General features: G+C 40.9%; 1 protein-coding gene across 5 annotated transcripts in view; it reads left to right on the forward strand.

Moving 5' to 3' along the window:
- Positions 1-22,419, forward strand: part of LOC100119257 (pancreatic triacylglycerol lipase) — a 41,431-nt gene that overhangs the window by 15,225 nt on the left and 3,787 nt on the right. Inside the window, exons 2-10 of one of the 5 annotated variants that reach the window (XM_016988858.3) lie at positions 11,302-11,428; positions 15,156-15,319; positions 16,131-16,285; positions 17,878-17,997; positions 19,584-19,730; positions 20,339-20,567; positions 20,725-21,156; positions 21,749-21,875; positions 22,006-22,221. In XM_016988858.3, the coding sequence (XP_016844347.1) occupies positions 15,157-15,319; positions 16,131-16,285; positions 17,878-17,997; positions 19,584-19,730; positions 20,339-20,567; positions 20,725-21,156; positions 21,749-21,875; positions 22,006-22,221 (1,589 nt within the window). In that variant the 5' untranslated portion in view covers positions 11,302-11,428; position 15,156. Of the gene's footprint in view, positions 1-11,235; positions 11,429-13,994; positions 14,266-15,155; positions 15,320-16,130; positions 16,286-17,877; positions 17,998-19,583; positions 19,731-20,338; positions 20,568-20,724; positions 21,157-21,748; positions 21,876-22,005; positions 22,222-22,419 lie in introns of those variants that run through there. The other 4 variants (XM_031921343.2, XM_008214016.4, XM_008214014.4 and 1 more) reach the window with 4 other exon arrangements.

Below are 22,419 nucleotides of genomic sequence, written 5' to 3' on the forward strand. Positions count from 1 at the left end.
GCTTGTTGTATATTTTATTGTTATGGGAATTTCGATCGATTTCGATTTTGGGACACCTGTGTGGAGATATGCTCGTAGGCAAAACAAAAGCGTAATGAGGATTTATTGACGAAAAAATGTGATTCTCATTTTAATAATTATTTCCTATATATAATCCAATGTAAAGATAAAAAACTGAACTATATAATTAACGTATTTTGCGGCTTACAATCGAAAGCGCGTAAGTAGATACATGTCGGCTGTGCAGTACCAACTAAACGTTAATCGCGTTCTTATTTTATTTTTACAATAGCCTGGCAATCAACGTGGATCTAACATAAAAGAATAAATTATTCCGTATTTATCGCATAAGCTAATCTGCTCATAACCCTTATCTCTTTAACCTAACAGCATATTCGGTTCAACAGCTTCTCTCGCAAAAAGTCCAATCGGACAAATTTTCCAGCATCAACTCACTGTATATAAATCAACAGTCGAGTCAAATGTTTCCTCTCGCGTCACGGAATACGTAACCATAAAGATCACCGATCAATTGGTTACAGGCCAATTAATTCCTTGATACTCACGTACGCACATTTCTTCGTTACGTCGTTCAGTGGCACTAACCATGGCCGGGACCCCAAGCCTCTTCCCGATCTTGATGCTGGCGCCACGTTTTCACGATATTTATTTTTTGTTCACTCCTCTCGCACGACAATTTTTTTTACTTTTTCTCCTCTCTCGCGACAGGCGCCGCCGCCGCTTTCGCGTCCCAGCGCCAACCGCCGCACACCGTAGTGATCTTTCTACATATATATGTATATGCAACATATTTATACCGGTGCGCACACACGCGTGTGCGTATTTACTCCGATATATAGAAATACAAAGTGCCCGTGAAGTGACTTGCGTCAAAGCCATCCTTTCTCGAGAGTTGCGGTGTGTATGCGTCTCTCGAAAATGCCGGCGCCGGCTACCGTTGCGGTCTCGCTGTGTGACAGGATTCCGAAGACTGTTTTCGAAAGGGGATCCGTTGTTGTTTTTTTCGACGCGTTCCTCCTTTTGTAGTCTCGGGGACAATCCCTCGTCGATGCACGCTCGCTAGCCTGCGTGCGATATTTCGATAAAAAGCTCGACCGGTACTTTTTTGAGGTTATGCGCGCTTGGGGGAGATGCTTGTAACGGCTGGAAGAAAGTTTTGAGCTTAAATGAAAAAACTTGATTGCTCACAACACGACGTATAAAGTGTAAATTATACGTTATAAATATCAATTCGAGCGTTCTTTACGTGTAGCGCCGTTTTTGCCGACATGCGCATGCGCATTGCGCCGCGTGTGTTTTTCGAAACAAATTGCAGGATGTTTCCGAGGATTTTCGACGTTTCTAATGACAGAAAGTGGACGCGTGCGGGTACAAGCTGCAGTAATAAGATGTTTCTTAATTGGACGGAAAATAAAGTTTCTATTTTTCGAACAAGTGATTATGGGGTGAAGGCAGCGTCAAACGTCTTTATATAACTGCGCGAAAAGTGGCGTGTTATGTTACACTAAAAAGAGCTATTTTGGTATAGCAAAGCACGAATATACCGATTCGATAAAGAACGAAAGTTTACAAAGTTATTTTCATTCGCACAAAATTTATAACACGTTCAGCACGAAAGCGAAAGCAAAAATTTAAAAATGTAGAATTTTCTCTCACATCTTTTGAAAGATAAGGAGGTAAAACACGCTGGATCTGACATATCTCTTGAATATCTCTTTACATAATTTTATCGAATTTATCAACTTATTAAATAACCGATGTTATTCAATACGAAATGCAGTGTATTTGTTTCCTCGTACATTAATCCCCTGCGCAAACATATCGAATCCACACACAGAACGACATAACGTTACAAAACGATAACTATCTGAGATGACCCAGTGAAAAACACTCGAAAGTATCTCTAACGCCCAAGAAAAACAAAGTAAGCCAATATTTACACTTCTCATTAGAACCTCGTCGAATCAGGCTCTCAGAGACAATACAGCTTCTCGCGCGTCATCTCGTTTGCTCGCGTACGTTTGACGGCAGATTATCATCAGATTAGAGAAGCGAGTGTACATAGTCGCTTTGGCGAAATCTCGCCAGTCTTCCTTATAAAACGCAGATCGAGAGCGGAATGCAGAAATACGGGCTACTGTGCGGCATTCCTCTGGCGCCTCGGGCGAGCCTTACACACACACGACTGGTTTTCTTGATTACAGCTCAGAGCCTCGGGGAGAGCTCTGCTCCACCTTCCATTTGGACCGTGCGCTCTTGATGATCGCGTTTCGGGATTATTCGGTTTATACTTACCGAGGCCCTGGCGCCATCGCCAAAGATTAATACGTAAGATCGGAAGTATTTTTTGTTTTCTTTTCGGCAGCATTGAATCTTCAATTGTTATGTAAATGCAGATCGACTTGAAATTAATCAGTCGAAACTTGTTTTATTCCCGAGTGCGTTATTATGTAGTTGCCTTGAAAATATCTGCACATATGCGAGCGTCTTACCAAAATCGGATATCATCTACTAATTCTGGAACAGTATTATAATTATTTTTATTTTTATGCAATCATCATTCATTATTCTGTCACGTAGTACAATCGACTCACTGAAAATCATACAACTCCAAAAAAATAAAGCATAACCTGATCAATCAAGCAAACTTCATTCCTAAAACTATACATCATCTCACCGTATCATCATCACTACTACACTCGCACTTTGATCTCCAATATCGATCCTCACAATAATCACACACATTCTTCCCGATTTCCCAAGCCACATCAGCACACATTACGCGACACATCAGCCATTATATCCACACGAGCACTCAATTTCCCGTACATGCCGAGAAAGCCGCTCGCGCGATAATGACAAACTAACGGCCTCATACACGATCGGCAATCGTCTCCGCACACACATGCACACATAGCTCACGGAGGCCCGGCTTACGAGTATGACATAATCCCCGCCGGTACACACACACTCGGACGCCGTATGGCCTCGCGCTTATGCAGGTGACATAATGTGCGCGCAGAGGTCCATTGCATAATTAGCCGGGCGCGCGCGCGAAGCATCGTCCAGAACGTTCCTCGGAGTGGAGTTTCCCCACGTGTATAGGTAGGCGCGTGCCGATTCGCAGGACGTACACACACACACACACAAGCTTACACACGTGCGTGTACCACCTGATGGAGCGGGTGTGTCCAGCTTTTCCAGGAAAAGCGACGACGGCTGGTTTTGACGCGGAACCGAGACTATGCGCGTCTGATGTCTGCGGCAATCAAATTGCAACGAGACCACTTTACGTGAGAAAGTTGAGACACGACACAGAGAGGGATAATCATGTGTGGGTTACGTCAGACGGGATGCAGTTGTATGGCTGCTGCTGCTCGATCTATCGCGAGTAGACACAGCCGTAGCTGTGAGTAATTTAAATAATTGCCGCGCAAAAGGCACTTTCTAGCGTAATGAGCAGTACGCGCTCTTTCCGCGTGATATCATTGTGCCGAGATCTGAGCAACTGAGACGTGATGCATGTGTTGCATTAGGTAAATCATATATATATATATATATATACTTTGGAAAATTAAAGCCCGTGTACGCATTTTAACGATAAATGTTGATCTTCTTCGTCGCCTTCTAAAATCCCATTGTTATAATTCGCGAGAAACTGCTTGGCGACTTTGCGGAAGAGTCGACGTTCCCGCCAATGCACATTCACTCGCTACTCCGATGACGCACTGTTTTATGTGTCGAGAATGCGTTAACGAAAATCACACCGTATTTGCATAAAAACCCATGGAATACGCACGCCATCGGCGGGTTGTAGTCCTGTCTCGTTCAAAAGCACGTGCGCACGTTGTCGGGATTCTCCTCTCGAAAATTTCAGTGTTTACACGTGTTTATGCCATATAAAAAACCGCCTAACTCACGGAGGAAATTTCCCGTTAAAATTATAAAATGTTGGCAACTATAAGTTTTGTATCCATCCTCACCATTCTGTATCTTAATATTATAATTATGATTTCTCCTCTAAAAAGTTATGAGATTATTAAAGAAATTGTCTGATGTTTATAGCTTATGAATGTAGTGAAATCAGTTTTAAAAATGTCAAGTGTTAAAAATCAGCACACTGACAAAAATCATTATACTTAATAATCCAAATCATCTTGTGCAAATATGAGCAAAATCATAAATATAAAAAAATCAAGTAAATCCCTCTTAAGTGTATAGAAGAATCATTTAAACACAAAGCGGATTTTCATCTTATATAAAAAATAAGATATGGTTGTACTTTTTAAAATTATTCTTTTAATGCTTACTTGCCATCCTGTTGTCTTATAGTCTATCGACGAAACACTGGCATTATTACTTTTAAGGTGTAATTCTGTTAGATAATATATTAATTAATGCATTTCAATATTTCAAGCAACTTTCAATCACGATGATTGTTTTGTAGGTGCAGTAGTTTTTGAGATATTTTTAAAAAACCATGAATTTGCCGTTATTATTGTTAATAACAAACAGAGAAAGTATTTGCTAGGAGGAAAACCAAGTTATTTTCAATAAGCGCTATAAATAAAACCAAATCGAGTTAAATAATCCAGGGGAGAATTAAAAATACAGAAAGGTAGCTGGTGTCTGAATTAGTATATAAGTAAGACTTCTCTATCTATATCTGCTGAATTCTGACTGAAATATTGGCTGTTCTGCTGCTCGATCAGCTCAGCTGGGCTTGCACTAAATGATTATCTTCCAGGAATAAGAAAATTTTGGAACTACAGGCGGTTTTCTGCCTGTCTAGGCTGTCGTAATTTTATTTCTGCACTGTAATTGATTATTGCATTTTTTTAACTTTATCAGTTTCCTGTTATAACACAGTCAGGAATTTCTTATCAAAATAAATAGTATAAGCGGCTCAAGAAGGCCCAACAGAGCAGTTTTGGCATAGGTGGTACACCTCTATATATACATTCTGCCTACAGATAAGTGAAAAGGGAAATAGGAAAGTGTCTATGCGCCGCCTATCTTTGATGACTGGAGACGCGAGGAGTTTAAGCACTTGCGCGAAGCGACAGCTTAAAACTGCTTTGTTTTGATGTATAGTTCATGGATTAGACTCGCAACAGTTTTTAATGAACATTTTTTGTGTCGCTAACTCAAATTTATGATTTGAAAATAACCTTTTGCTATAACAATCATTCTTAATGTTCACTGTTTGAGTTATAGAATTGAGCATAAGAAGGAATATTTACCGTATCTTTTTAGAGGTCCTATACTTTTTTCCTAATATACGAAAGTATATACCTTACTGACGTCAAAATACCTCAGAATAAATTATCATATTATCGCTTTATATGAAAACACACGCTTGGAAAATTTTTATTTTCTCACACAAATATTTATTTCGACTAATATACTCGTAAACAAATCCATCAAAATATTTTCCAGCCTTTATAATAATTCAAATGAGAAAACTCATCAAACTAATATCCAAAAATTTTACAAGCATCACCGCGAATGAAAAGTCGTTTAAAAAATGTTTCTCACGTGCACCGAAGCGTCCAGAAGGGTCAAGTACTTCGAAGCGCAATCGAATCGCGAGTGCGCAAGACCGGTGGCATTGTCTACTAAGGCGTGAGATCGCGCAACGCGATATCACGATTTTCATTGCGTCAACCGCTCGAGCGAAACGCTAAAACGAAAAACTTCCTCATTTGATTATTGTACCTGATAACAAGGACGAGTTTTTTTTTGCCCAATCGTTTTCGTTTTCTAGACACTTCTCAGTGTGATTTCTCCAAGTTTCTTCGCTACCATAATATTATATCTACTTCAACAATTTTCGAAGCGAATGATTTGTGAGAGTAATTGCTTCGAGGTATTATACATACCATATCGTTTATGAATTCGTTATGTGCATTCGATTACATTTTTAGCGAGAATTTATGTCTAATTTATTTTCAAGCAGTTTTTTCATAAATAATGATATAGCATACGTGACGGTGGCTTCAATTTTTCATTGGCATTGTAAGGAGCAACGGGCTTTGTCTCGAAATCCTTCCGGGATGCGTATACTAGCCGCACGGGAAATTAGTCATCGCGAACCCAGAAACGGACTTTTTCTTCAATTCCTGGTTCAAATGATATTACTTGCGTAGGTACATTCGTAATTTTATGCGAAGCACTTGCGTCAAATCAAATTTTTTTTATACTTCGTTGTTTTGGTAAAACAGCTCTGCGGAAGTCGTGTTTGATGTTTTGCGTGGTCAGCATATCACGAATTATAGAAGCTGTAAAAATTATTTAAATTTTTGCCTACCGAAACAAGTGTTGTTCGCTACATGTGTGACGAAGAGCTTAAACGAATGGGTAATTCGTTAAGAAAGGTTTGAAATAAACAAATCTCTTACGACTGCACTCGACTCGTTCCACTTGTAGTCGTTACTCGCTTCAACTCCATCAAAATCCAAACGATCGTTCGATCGAACCAACCAACCCATAGAGACCATCCTAGAAACAGCATCGAAATCTGCAACAAGCCGAACCCGCCGGCACTCCTGTGGAATTCAAATAAGAAGCGGATCATATCGGCTGCCGACATCGGGCCGCGACTCAGCGATCTCTCAACAGTCGCGTACACACAACACACAATGAATCAGAGTCGCGCGACGATGATAACGGCTCGGCGCGAGAGTCCCGTACAAACTGCAGAATTATGCTAACGAAGCGTAAAGTCGCGGCTGCGAGGGAATTATACGAGCGCCGAAATCGTAACTCGCGTAATCCATTGCTTCCATGTCTGTGTATAGGTGTACACTGCTGATGTATACGTATATGCTGCAGCGGATACTGCGTCGAAACGGCGAACGGCAGAGTCGCATTTTTCTTCTGGTATAGCGAGAGAGAAAGTGAGAAGTCGCCGCGCAGGAATGTGTGTACATTTACGCTCTCGGGTTTTTTGTTTGTCCGATTCACTTCGTTTTTTCGCGGTTCGGATTTTCCGGGATGTTTGAGTTGTATTTTGTGATTGTTTTTGTTCGGGTCGTTTTAATTTTAATTTTAAAATCCGACATCTACTTGTGTGATCGAAACTCACAAATATATCAGCGTAGCTTTTTTTAAACTGTCGAGAGATACTCGGTAAGCAAGCTACAAGCCCGCAAATACATTCGAAAGGCTTAGCTTTGCAATGTGCGGCCAATCGAGAAACGTTAAACATTTACTTTTGAAACGAGAGAAAAGTTGATTCCCACTTGTAAGGCGTGCGAAGGTCGCGTGTCACTTCGGCTACCTACACGTGAAAATCATTAAAGCCACATTTCATTGCAATGCACTCTACGTCCCAAATGCTCTGTTTCAAGGAAGCCAAGCCACGTTGTGTCCAATACTGATTTTTCGCGTAAACGCAACTTTACCCACCGAACTTAAACCGTTAACAAGCAACGGCGTAAATCCTGATGCTCTCAACGAACGATTCGACAAAGAAGCAGGAAACGCGAGACGCCGAGCGAGCAGAATCGCGACGTTTCAATTCGCTACCACCAGTACACAACAAATCTGTGAAATCGTACGTTTTACGCCCAAGTCGATTTCCAGTACAAGATCAAGATCGTTTCTATTCAAACACACAACAAAAGAAGACAATTTTTCTCCCCGCATAATACCAGTGAGAGTACGACTCTTTTGCAACACAAGCCATATTTTTATCGCCATCAGGAGAAGACAGCCGAAGTACACATACGCAAGCAAAAGCTCTCCGATGGATGCGCAGATAAGTGCGCGGATTCCAAACGGAATAAAAGCGAAGAAAGAAAGAGAGATACGTACTTACGGTCGTTTGGTAATCTCTCGATTGCGCAAGAGACTCGTCGAATCTTTTCCAACAACACAGGAGGGGAATATCGCGTCGGCGAATTGGGTTTCGTTTTCTTCTTCGCTGCAACCGATCGCCAGGAGGCGAAAGGATTTATCGCATTGTTTTCTCCGACTGTACTCGCTAAATCCATTACCGGTCGCTCAATAATCGCGCCGATCATGTCTGGCCGTTGCTTCACTGCAGACTTAAGTGTCTGCGTGTAAAACCTCGTTGAATCGAGATCTCGCATTGTTGCTATACGAAAATGTGGGAATCGACTTTCAAAACGATCGTTTTTTCGACGAAATATAACGCGCGATCGGTAGACAGCCCACATATCACTCATAACAGTATAGTATACCGATTGTTCGGCAGAGATCGTAAATACGAGGTTTCTCGAAAAAATCGACACAATGCGTCACACTTTGCGAAAAGAGTTTTTCCTTTCGCGCTGTATACATGCTATCTGTACAACATATAAGTAATACATTTTCACCTTTGCACGCGCATACACGTGGTAACCACGCCGCAGCGCATTTAAAAGCTACAGGAAGTGAAACCGCGCGCGCGAGCAGCTTGGAATAATTCGCGATTTGCATCGGTTCTGCTCCTGCGTCTGCTCCGCAGATAGATCTATCGGCCTCGGAAATTCGAGCCGAGGGACTTCCTGCTTCCATATTATACAATTAACGAGCTGCAGCCATCGGAAGTGGATACTCGCAGATACGGACGAAAATTCCCTCGAGGCTTCGGTGAATATGCGTGTTGGGGACCTTTTTTTAAAGAAGGGATAAAGATCTGGGGATGACTTTTTCGTTCGGCGAATTGCCTGAGATCATTTGTACAGTCGTTATTTTAAGAGAGACGCCTTACTTTCATATTTTCCCAGCGGCAATTTCGCGTGATTGATGCGTCCCGCACGCCGGCGAGACTGGAAAATGTCAAATTTTCTAACTCTCCGCGAGGCTCGACGCTATGTATAAAATGAAATGGCGAAGCGTTCAATTAAAGCCTCGTTAGAAAAGTCCCAATTTGAGTGTAATCTGCATAGCCGTGAGCTACATTCGTAAAAGGAGGCATACATTACACACACACACACAGGCCGGCAAAGAAAGCGGGTACAGGCACGTAATTGCACAACTTGGCAGAATGATATTTTTGAAAACCCCTATATTTCACTCCGGCCTTTTCAGGAGACGCTTTCAATGTTATGTATAAATTCGCAATTCGGTTTCACTTTCAAACGCACCGAGACCAAGAGAGAGAGAGGAGCCTCGTGCAACAACTCGAATAGACCCGCGGATATGACAGTATGGTTTAAGTGAAGGCCGAGAAGCAATCGCTAAACAGTACAAATGTCTTTTATCCTCAGGCCTTGCCAAACTTGTTACTTTTACCTCCATAAGACTTCTAAACCGAGTCGACGACGAGCCAAAACTCATTTTTCATCGTTGATGCAACAATTATCGTCCGCGACGTGTGTACGTGCAGGCGATGGTAAAAATTCCGCGCGAACGATTTATGCGCGCAAAAAAGAATCGGTGCTAAAAACGTTTACGCAATAGTACATATAGTGTTCCGTTTTTACTCCAATAATGCGAAGTACGATCGTAAAACGACAATATTTCATCCTCTGAAAACCAAATGCGATTGCGGATTACAACCGCGCTAAAAGCCGATAACATTATCGTTGCACACTTTTACGCGATCGATATCAGCCGAGCGCTACGTTTTCGGCCTTTAAAAATTCACGAAATAAAAAGAAATCCCCGAAGACGCTCTCGCGTGGCGAATGCCGTTTTTCACGGTCGAGAGCCGGATAATGGGGGTCTATCCGTCACATTCGCGCGCCAACTTTTACTCGGGATCCTTGTCAAGGCCGTGTAGCAGCCGTAGGAAAAATGCCTGGTATATATGTGTGCTGTATAGGTATATACAAGGAGCCTTCCTTCTCTTGTGCAACTGGTGTCGTGTCGAGCGTGTAATCGAGAGGTGAGAGCGTTATGCATCGTTCCGAAAAGCCGATTATGCGTGCTTGACTGATGCGGAGACTGCGAGCTTGAGATGTGCTTGGAGAAGACGAGCTTTTTAGATAGGAGTTATTAGAAAAGGTGGATATTCGAAGCGAGTTTGCGAGGCTTATTTTTAGGAAACTCTATTGAGTTTTAATAGTTTAAGTTGGAAGATTTTGTACTTATATACGAATAAAATCGAAATATAATTTTTTCATTTGAGACTCTGAATTGATCACAATTATGCATGGAAAGTTAGAATGAAGAGTCATAATTTTGCAAAATAAAATGCACAGAGTTTACGCAATGAACAGCGGTAATCATTCGCATAATATAGAAGTCTCAGTTATAGCATGAATGGCCCAAGCAGCAGGCCCGAGAAGGCAGTTTTGGCATAGGTGGCACAACGCTGTATCTATAGACTTAATTTGCAGATTGTGATGAGGGAAATGGAAATATATACACGCGCCACCTATCGCCGTTAGCCGGAGATTAAAGAGCAGCAAATTCAAGTGGTCACGAGAATAAGCCAATCTAAAACTGATCTGTTTACATAATACCACTAATGGCTTGGCACTACTACAATATATCGACTGACTCGCGTTATTTCTATCATGGTTGATCTTCCCTCTCTCTCTCTCTCTCTCTCTCTCTCTCTCTCTCTCTCTCTCTCTCTCTCTCTCTCTCTCTCTCTCTCTCTCTCTCTCTCTCTCTCTCTCTCTCTCTCTCTCTCTCTCTCTCTGTTTAATAGTGACATTTTTATGATACTTGGTTTTATATTGTATTTTATATTAGAATTGCATGGATCCTGATTTGAAATAAAAAAAAACATCATAGGCTGTCCACACTTTGAAAATTTGAAACAGGGCTTCCATTCATACTCTCCAACAATCTGTCAATCCTTCAAGTTGCAGTTTTGATACATCTTGCTACCCTTCAATCTTGGAGTTTATCGGAGAAACATTTAAATTAAAGTTATATAACATTCATTTAAGGGTCACACAAGAAGCTTTGTTTGCGGCTGTTTGCCTTGAATACTTTTTTCTATGCTTACAGAAGAGTAATTATAGCGAAGTAAAAATATAAAAGGCAAATCACCAAAGAAAACATAATATATAAGTATATAACAAGTTTGAAATGATGATAACTCATGTATTAAATTAAAAAAAAAACACCTTTTACAAGCCAAAATGTTGGCAATTATAAGTTTTGACTCCATCCAATTGAGTGTATCTTTGTATTATTGTGCATATCTGTATTCTTTGTATTATAATGCTTATTTCACTTTTGATTAATGATAAATTAATCATTGAAAAAATTGTCAAACATTTGCAACTTTTAAAGATTTCTCTAAATACTTATAAATATACGTTAACGAATGTAGTGAAAACAGTTAAAGAATTGTAAAATTTTTAATTTCAGTAAATGGGGTGAAGAAAATTTATGATCGTTCTCATCAAGCAGCTGCAATGGGTAGAATTTTGATATACCTATAGTCGGAGTTATAGTATGAGCTACCCAAGCAGCAGGTCAGCAAAGCAATATTGACGTGAGTCGCACACCTCTATATCTAGTCTCAACGCGCAGATTTAGATAAGGAAAATACGAAAGCGCCTATGCGCCATCTATCTTCACTAACCAAAGACTAGAGAGTATAGGAAAGTTCGAACAGTTCGATCAGATCGATCGTGGGAAGGCCTATCCAATACTGTTTTGTTTCACAGCTGATCGTGCTTGGCACTACGATATTTCACAAGACTGATTCCACGTGCTTGTATGTACAAATAATTAGTTCTTGAAGAACAAGTTTAGAGAATCAGAAAGTCGCTACATACTTATCAATTTTTCTTCTTATATTATTCTTACAGCAAACTTTTCTTTGAATGATCGACCGCCGAACCGTTCAGCGCCTTTAATTTATGCACGGGTGTCAGAGATTTATCTAATACTCAAACGTCAAGTTAACGACATTCTATTAGACATTTCATCCTCGCTGACTAAGCACATTTCGTTTTCTCACGCGAAATGCGTAGGTATACATCAGGTGACTGATGTAAATCGGAGCAGGTATGAAATTCGTACAAAAGTTTACTCGAGGAAAACTAAATTTAATCTCAAAATTATTATACTTCGAATCACAACAGTTAGAATACGATACATCTGGAAGAACATGTTTCTCGCGTAGCTGGCCAAACCTACATAATTGTATACCCTCGATTTTTACATGAAAGAATGATAATGCCATTACTTTTAATAATTTAACAATTTACATAATATTCCGTGTAAACTTCTTGTGTAAGCCCGAATTCTTCGGAATTGAGCAACTTTCTAATAAATATTACATATTACAACTTGTTCTATACACTCAGCTGCATTAATTCTTTAATCCCTCCAATCGCGCTCGGTGCCGAAAATTTGTTCAAAATCCTTTCTAAAAGCGCCTCAACTATTATTATTATTCTAATAGGGTCGAGAACGCAACGTGATTTCCATCGGCATTCGATTATTCGTTGCACAAAAAATTCACCGTAAATACATAATCTTCTCTCGATGCGCATAATTTACATAAAAAGAAGAAAACGCATTTTGATCCATCATAAAGATACCCACAAGATTGTTGCGTTTATTATACAGAAACACTACATTGTAAACGATTTTCATAACACTATTACATATTCAAACAGTTTTTTTTAAATTGCCATACGAACAAAATATTCGATTTACCAAATATTTATTAACCTCTTCCAGACACGTATACATAATATGAATTTCAAAAACTTGCCTCGAGTCAATACACTCCGGAATAAAGCGGCGCAGACATAACAAACGGCGCGATGATTCTGCATGAATCTCGTCGCGAAAATTTCACTGCAGACGCATGTTGAAGAAAAAGTTCGCGCTCATAACCGCGCCTGCGCGCATTTATTTGTTGACGCACGAGCACTTTTCTTTTTCTCGACGTATAGGCAGAGAGAGAGAGAGAGAGAGAGAGAGAGAGAGAGAGAGAGAGAGAGAGAGAGAGAGAGAGAGAGAACCGCAAGAAACTTTCCGCTCGTTACATGCGCCGCGATCTGCACCTCGTTCTTATAAAATATAACGCTCTCGCGCGGCGCTGTATAACTTACTTCGCCCTCCCGAAAGTGCGCGAGAGCGCCGCCAGCGAAATATTATAACAAATGAGACTGAGATCGAGAAGTCAATCGCATGCGACACTTTTTTTTATACGGATATTAGCGAGGAAGTGATTACGGCTTGGAGTGGAAAATGTGTGAGACTTTTACCTATTAGTGTTACTCTTCTCGATTTTTCCTGTACAATTATACTCGTCATTTTGAAATGGTAATGATAACTTCCAAGTACTTGAGCATAGTCATCATCGAGGAATGTAAATAGACCGTTAGTTGTAAGGTAGTTGGTGGCAGGTTGACGTATGCGCATAGGTTAATGTAACGTATGAACGAACCTCGTTCTTTTCTTAATGAAGCATTAATTCATAGTCGCGTGCATGTTATCTTCATTCGATTAATCCACATACTAGCTATCGAAAGATTTTGAAATAGCAAAAGTAGAGCATTAACTTTATAAGCGTATACAAAGTATGCCTAATGAATCAGTTCACCAATTAGGCATATCGTTTAAAAAATAAACGATTTTGGAATCGAAAGAAAAACAACGGACCCGTCTATACCGTAAAGTACAAACGTCCAACCGCGCCTATACACTCAAAAAAAAACAATACATTATACACACAGCGCACACCTCGTTGACCTGCATCCTCTCGACTCTTTAATACATCGGCATCTCTCTCTCTCTCTCTCTCTCTCTCTCTCTCTCTCTCTCTCTCTCTCTCTCACTCTCTCCGCGTCCCTCTCTTATAACACTCCGAGATCGGTGCCGCTCGAAGCGGCGCCCGAAGGTCGCCCGATATTATACAATACGCACTGACCGGGGGCCCGGGCCCCACTACAGCGGCCCGACTACCTGCGCTCATGCTGCCTCTACTACTGCTACAGCACTATATACGCGATCTCTACCTGTTGGTAGCTCGCTTGAGCGCGGGGCCCGTCTCGCGTCTCTTTCAAATTCAGTCCCAGAGCTGCGGACGCGCACATTCGCCGCCGAGCACTTAGTAGCGACGCGCGCACGCGGCTGCCAAGACACAGGCGAGTTGTTGTTTGCTCTCTCTCCGGCTGCTTTTATGCTTGTATTGTATTGTATCGCGAGAGTGCGGTTTTCAGTTAATTCAGTGACATCGAGATTTTTTGTGATTATTTGTGCTGAAAGTAGGCTGTAGGAGGAGACGCTGTTGTGTTGCAGTGCTGAGTTTTGAGGATCGGAGATTCTGTGGTTTTTTGGGGTGGAACTGATTGCTTCGTTGATCGTTAGGTAGGTTTCGTTCGAACTGTGGTGGTTTAGGGTTTGCCTTGGAGTTACTGTCGATTTGTATTAAAGTGTCGGGTACTTCAGGTACAAAGTTTTTAAGTTTTTAAACCAGGGATCGTGAACAATATTACATTCAGTTTATTTGTTCAAAGTGTCACCCAAAATATATGGTTCAGTTGAAATGCGTATATATTAAAACGTGTACCCAATAATTAAATTAAGTTATATTCTTATTCGTAAAAGACAGCACCAATAAGTGCATAAATAATCGTGTTCGTCAATTCATCGAAAAATTCTCTTCCAACGTTACGACGGGCAGTGAACAGCACACGCACCGCAGATGTAATCATGTTTTCCTCGTAAAGCTTACTTCGATCAACATGTTGTCATAAACAGCAAAAAAAAACACTTGGAACCCCATGACTAAAAATTATGATAAGCAAACGTGTCCCAATCTGCCAACGCGCAGCGATAAATTAGACCAAATTCTACATTTCTTCATAAAGAGATGAAACCAGTGATATAACTGAAAATTCGTCCGGCACCGTCGCAGCTCTTCGATTCCCCGGCGCTTATAAAACCGCGTGCGCGTACGAATATAACAGCTGATGGCGCGCGCCGCCGCGTTGTGAAATATCTGATCTTAGAAAATAGTTTCGACACGTCCGCGAGAATCGAGCCCTCGACCTTTGACTGCAAAAGTCAAGGTTGCGGCTATTCGGCCATCGTGCGTGTAGCGTTACTTCATCGATAATAATTGATTGCAGTTAAATGACCTTTTATCCGGGATTTTTTTGTAAAATATAATCGAAACAATGTAGATGAATAAATAACTACATAATAATATAAGAAATAGACTAACGGAAACAATATGCGTGTGTTTGTGTGCGCAGGATGAGGAGGAGAGGCGTGAGAAAACAAGGAAACTCCGAGTGCGAAGGAGCTCTGGTCCTACTCCTGGTGGCATTGGCTCCTGTTATCTGCTCCGCTGGAATCCTGGACCCGTGGCAATGGGCGCGCAGCGACAGAATAGAAGTCAATATCCCTTGGCTACCCTGTAAGTCGTTCATCCACGCGAATCTCTTTCTTTCCTGATAGCGCCACAATGCTGCTTGTACTTTGAAGCGTGCTTTGTAAGGGCCGGCGTGTAAAATTTTGTAAATTCTCGGATTTTTTTTTTTCTAGGAGCTTTTTTTCGGAGAGGGGCAAATTTTGAGCTCGGTAGAAACAGGTTACAGAAACTTGTTCTGTAAGGTGTTCGGAGACCAGATCTCGTATTTTTTTGAATATTTGTATTATTATACTGGCATGCATTTGTCCTAATTTTTTAAATGTGTGATTTTTCGTTCTATTCACGTCGTTTGTGAACGATATAACTTTTGAGAAAAATAAGAGCAGAATAATGATTTTCACATTTTATTTAATAATTCATTTTATAAATGTATGCAAAATTTCTTTATTTTTCGAGATATCGTCGTACTTCGTAAGGACATTATTCATTTTTGAGAATGTAAAAGCACGTATACACGAAGTAAACTGATTTTCATTATAACGCTCTACATAACATGCATACATTAATGCAAAAAAAAAACAAGAATGCAAGAAATTAATTAGCAGCGGTTTTTATAAAGATGTGATTAAGAATTAATAATTTACTAGTCTACTGAACTGTGATTTATAATTAATGACAATGATTCTATTTTATGATAGTATTGATTGTTTTACTACCATAAACGTGCTGCTATAAATTGTGCATCATGCAGCATATCATTGAAATTTGTGTATTTAGTTAAAACCAGTTGTAGTAAAAATTCCATCTTTAACTCGTTCGATCTAAATTTGTAGTGAAAATTTTTGAAAATTCACAGTCGAAAACGAGACACGATGCTACGACGAGCTGGGCTGCTTGAACATCACCAGGAGCTGGTACCATCTGATTCACCGACCTCTCAATGTTTTCCCGCTGCCGCGGGAGGTCATCAACACTCGGTTTATACTTTATACCAATGACAATCCCACCGAAGTAAGTTTCATAATTTCTGATAACTCTCTATGAATCATGATTATTTCCATATTGATAAATTCAAAGTTCTTATCACTCCCTAGCTACAATCTTCTTGTTTTACTAATACGAACTCGTAAATATGCGCGAAATTCCGCGTCATCAGAAATTAGATTTGAAATTCAGAAACGCAAAGAAGAAAATCAAACGCGAACGTTCGCGTGATAAGATACATGCTAAACAAGTTAATAACGCTTCCGCAAAAAGCAATCCGCAGTTACAGTAAAGATACATCTAATAAACGATAAAAGATTAAAAGGTATAAGCGTTCGAATATAAAGGAAACCGCCAAACCCATTAGCTCTTATCTCTCTCATTATCCGCAACGGTTAATATTCGGAATCACGCCGCGCTTTGAATCCTTCCCGCGGGAGCGCTCTTTCTTTCCGATTTTTCTCCCCCCTCGCGAAATCCGTTCGCCTTATCTTCCTTCGTTTATTTCTCAGCACAACGTAGCGCAGGGGGGCATTTATCCGCAGTTTGCGCGTTAATGTAGGAAATGTCTGTCTTATGATCAAAGGCGCGAATAGGCAAGTTTGTGTGTGTGTTCGGATTTAATAGGCCGAACTATCTCGCGCGCATTATTAATTAGACGCTCGCTTCGGAGCGATCGCGTTTAAATCATCGCGCGCGAACGTCCGCGTTTAATTGGCTTTGAAATTTTTAACTATAGTATTGCGCGAGTGCACGTGCAACTCTGTGCACGTGTTTATGCAGTATCGGTGAGGTTGCGATTGATCGGGATTATCGGTTTTTAATTCTCGATTGCGGAATCGATGTTATTGAAAATATACTTTAGCTGCACACAGCTTTCACCTATTATATCGAATTAGCGCGTTTCAGTTTGAAATGATTGTTCGATAAATTGTAGGATTTCCTTTTTTATAAGATTATGTTATATTTATAATATTTTCGACTATTAATGCTTACTTTTTCAATCAACCTTGAACTTGATCAGGAGATATGTGATCAAGTTTGTTTTGATCTGGATTATTTAACTTTCAAATTATAAAAATAATTAAAATGATGATTATAAGTTTTATAAACTTGCTCGTGACTTCTGAGTATTGGACTAAAGAGTGTTGATAATATAATTCTAGGAGAAAGTATGAGTTACTTGAATTGAAAACCGGGCGCGGACAAATCTCGCCCACGTATGTGTATCACATGGTTATTTTACTTTTCTATCTTATATATCTTCATATAAACATATTGTGATTAACATTACTTGTTCGAAGAACACAAAAACTTTTTTCAAGATCAAAATAAAACATCGCATCTCATTCATCGTCACAATCAACCACACACTCCCACACACACACACACACACACACACACACTTTTGCGGTCAAGATGAAAATAAGTAACTAACAGTCGGACTCTATATAGAGGTTCAATCCACTCATTATGCCAATGACACGTCAACAAACATACCGCATGAAAATATGACCGAGACAAAAAAGAAACACCTAATGATTCCCATCAGAAAACTCACAGGAACAACGTACCCAGCTCTTGTTCACACTAACGCTCTTCTGCTCATCTTCTTGCAGGGCCAAGTCTTAATCGTAGGAAAGGACAAGTCCATCAAGCGCTCGAACTTCAGTCCGAAGCGAAAAACCAAGTTTATTATACACGGCTTCATAGACACGCCGCTCAGCAACTGGGTGAAGGTGAGACATTCATTTTAATTTTGCAATCGCCACCCGACGCGATCAGCTCCTATACCTCTATATAAAGATACAACCACTGCGGACCGACTGATCCAACGCTTATTCCTCTACTGGATATGATGGACGCGATAAGCTCCGAGGAATTCCGATGATTATACAGTGTAACGACCGTAACTACGATCTGGTTTTCCTATTATGATGTGTCCAAAGTGAATGGAGATATCGCTGTAGTCGGTGATTAATTGTTTTTACTCAGATTTGAAGCTTAGAAAAACTGTACTTTGCTTTGAAATATACATGCGCTTTTTTATCGTTCTTTAATATCATCTGGCGTTTGGTATAGGTAAAAGCTTCGTTGAGAATCCTCCTAATTTTTCTTATGCTAAACATGATTAAAATCTCGTAAAACCGCGATATTAGTATACGTTATAAAATCGTTCGCCTCGCAAAGGTGTTACAGGCTACAACTATAAAATCTTAATTTGCAAGGCATGATCGAGTGACTCATCTACTGTGCACCAAACAAAGGAACTCCTTCGACGAAATTCACGAATAAAATAACGCAGAGTTACGTACCTACAACAACATTTAGCCTAAAAGCAACGATTTAAAAAAAGAACCAGTTACGCATAAATACGCCAGCCGAAAAGACGCTCTGTAGATATCAGGAAGCGATTAGAGCTTTAACTTTACTATAGAGTAATCACCGAATTTTTTTCTCGCTCTGCACGCGGTACCAGACTTCCTAATATCCCCCACGAGCGTACACGTCCGGCTATATATCGGATTTCGCGATAGGCGGAAGTGTAATACACTCATAATTCCCATCCACACCCGGACCCGCAATTACATGCAAATTGCGAGCTCGGAGCCGTTTTACGAGACGCGGAATCGCTGCGCGTATTATGTACACTTATCATCTCGATGGGCTTCAGGCCTCTATTCATACACTCTATTTTTAGACCTGGGCTACACGTGATGGCCTAATAAGGTGCAATTACATGGACCTGTCGATGGGTTACGTATTGCATTTTTTTTTGTGACAACTAATCTGACGACGGATAAAAAATATCGCGTTGAACGCACTGACGTAATTTACGTGTACGAGTGCGCGTGAGCGGAGAACGGTTGAGGATGGATTTATCACTGACGTCATCGCATTAATTTCGCAGGAGAGAAATTAACGAGCCTCCGCTTGATTTACGCTAACGCATGTATGAGATACATTATAAAAGTTTCGAACTTTCTCAGGTTCAAGGAAATTCCGAAAGCGCTTTGAAATTTTCTATTATATACACTTCGCATCGTCCCATAAATAATCAAAGCGTAAAAAAAAACAACCTAACTCAAAAGACGCCATTATCCAGTATCGAAGCTCCATCAAGGCATAATCGATACTTTACGACGTAATAACCTCCCGAAATCCGCGCATAATCTCCGCTCGAATTTCTCGTCAAGCCTGATCCTTTCTTTCTTCCTTTCTTTTTTTTTCGCTTATTTAATCCTCGCCCACAGCTACCGACTTACGCGCTCGCGGTGATCTCGTATAATGTATACTTATGCGTCGGCGCTTTCTTTGATCGCAGGAGATGAGAAACGAGCTGCTCAAGCACGGCGACTACAACGTGATAATCGTCGACTGGGCCGGTGGCAGTCTACCCCTTTACACACAGGCCACCGCCAACACGAGGCTAGTGGGACTCGAGATCGCGCATCTCGTCAAGCATCTGCAGGTGATTATACATGCTCCGCCTTTTTTTCCTTCTTCTCGACGAGCTTCTGAATTATCACTAATAAAATTTTTATGATGGATTGAGTCTGCGTTTTGCAACGACATATGTGTGATTAATCTCGAGAGCCGTTGCGTCTTTTTAATAGAGGACAAAAATGTCTTTTTTTGTACAAGCTCTACCAATGAAGATTACGTTGATTTACGCGTGGTATTTCTGCGACGAAGAAAAGCCGATGAAACGACGATTTATTTAAATTATTCGGAATTAGCATCTGTGGCGAGAAAAACAATCGAGCACCCAAGTGCTCCGACCCACATAGGCCTTGAAAAAATTTCATTTAAAAACTACTTATATGCAAAAGTGTGTTTTCTTATACATACAGCGCAGCAAAAAACTGACTTTCTTATCGTTAAAGACGCGAACTTTCTTGGACGGCAAGTAGAATGTAGATTGAATCGATGAATTCTTCTCGGAAAACTATACTGCTAAACGCGTACATTATCTCTCGGAAGAAAGTTAAAATAAGTAAAACGTCTGTATACACGAAAGCTGCGGGTGATTATTATATTTCGCATCGACTCGCCGTTATAAATTGATTTCCACATCAGAACAACTACGGCCTGGACCCAAGCGACGTTCATCTGATCGGACACAGTTTGGGGGCCCACACGGCTGGTTACGCCGGCGAGAAGCTCAACGGTAACATCGGCCGTATAACCGGACTCGATCCGGCCGAACCTTACTTCCAAGGGATGCCCAGTCACCTGCGACTCGACTACACCGACGCCCAACTCGTCGATGTCATCCATACCGACGGCAAGAGCATCTTCTTCTTAGGTATTAAGCCCTTTTCTTCATTTCGCACAGTATACGCACTTGCACCGATCGTAGTTTCGCCGCAATCGTAGTTTCGCCGCAATCGTACATCATCTGTCACACCAAAATTTCACACGACAAAGCTTCAAAATCAAAAACATAAAAAAAATCACCCAAGGTCTTCCAGGTTACGGCATGAGCCAGCCGTGCGGGCACCTGGACTTCTACCCGAACAACGGCAAGGAGCAGCCGGGCTGCACCGACCTGAGCGAGACGACGCCGTCCTTGCCATTGACCTTGATTCGCGAAGGTCTGGAAGAAGCCTCGCGAGTCCTGGTGGCCTGCAACCACGTGCGAGCTATCAAGCTCTTCATCGAGAGCATCAACAGCAAGTGTCAGTACGTAGCCCACGAGTGTGGCAGCTACGCCAGTTTCCTCAGGGGCGAGTGCTTCTCCTGCAAGAGCAACAACAGCCTCAGTTGCGGAATCATGGGATATCACGCGGACAGCAGTCCTGCTCTGGTGAGGAGGCAGCAGATGGGACAGGATGTGTCGGCTTTGCTGGGCTCCAAGTTCTTCTTCTCTACCGGGAAAGACGATCCTTATTGCAGTGAGTTTTTTTCGTATTGTATACGCGTGTGATTGAAGTTGTGAAGAAGTGATTGATTTCGTTTAAGTGAATTCTTAACTCTAATGAATGATCCCAGATGCTTTCAATATCCCCACTATAACCCCACGTTATCAGTAGAAAGAGCCTAATCTTTATGAAAAGCTTTATGAATCGTTGAACTCGTATTATCGAATTAAAACTGACTGATCCCATTCAAACTGATAATAATCGATGTATTATTGCGATTGGATCGATCTATCTTAATTTAATAAGTCCTGATTACAATTACTTATCAAAACCGATTAAATCAGTCAGTTATTTAGCAAGGTATCACGTAAAATATAAGAAACACAGTTATAATTACTGGCTAGTTCTTATAATTCACAACCATCTTGGATTCACCATTGCGAGAAAACGTGTGGCACCTGTGCTCCTACCAAACAGTGACCAGAAGTTTCGCAAAGAAAAGTTAATGACAATTGCTAGGAAATAGTATAGCACTAGAGTTGAGAAATCACGTGCAGTGAGAAAAAAAGCGATTTGTAATCTCTCATTACGGGTTTTTAAAACTCCACGACTCTCCTTTTTCCAGGACGACACTACAGAATAACAATCAATTTGGCCAGGCCACCCACGGCTGAGAGCTGGGTGCAGGGATACATGAAAGTCACGCTTCACGCTGACAATGGCGTGATACGTAACATGGACTTGACTCCCAGGTAAATTACATTTTAGAGCTTTCATTCATCATATCTTCTCACGTTTTCTCCTCCTAAATGAAATATTAAAGTTTTCATTCACTTAAAATTTAAAACAAATATACAAAGGACTCATTGAAAATGTGTACAGCGGCTACATGAAGTTGGAGCACGGGACGACGACGCGAATGGTCGTGGCACACCCCGGCGGCTCGACCGGAGAAATTGGCAAAATACGACGAGTCGAGTTGTCGTGGGCGTACGACATGGACGTTCTGCAACCTCGATCATTGTGCTTCTTCTGGTGCAACGACCGACTCTACGTGAACAGTGTCGTAGTTGATATTATGGAACTACCGGGCAGGGGGTGAGTCCTTTACAAATCCTTTTTCATCAGAGAATTAACTAGATTTTATCAGCAGCAGTTTCGTTATTAAAAATTCAGTATATCAGTTATCCAAATATGATAAACGATCTTCAATATAAAAATAATAACCCGAAAAAACTCTCTGATTTTCTGGGAAACACGAAGGTTCTCGTTGCAAAAATTTCGTAGAAATAAAAA

Source organism: Nasonia vitripennis, chromosome 1, assembly GCF_009193385.2.
Source record: "Nasonia vitripennis strain AsymCx chromosome 1, Nvit_psr_1.1, whole genome shotgun sequence".
NCBI classification, from domain to species: Eukaryota; Metazoa; Arthropoda; class Insecta; order Hymenoptera; family Pteromalidae; genus Nasonia; species Nasonia vitripennis.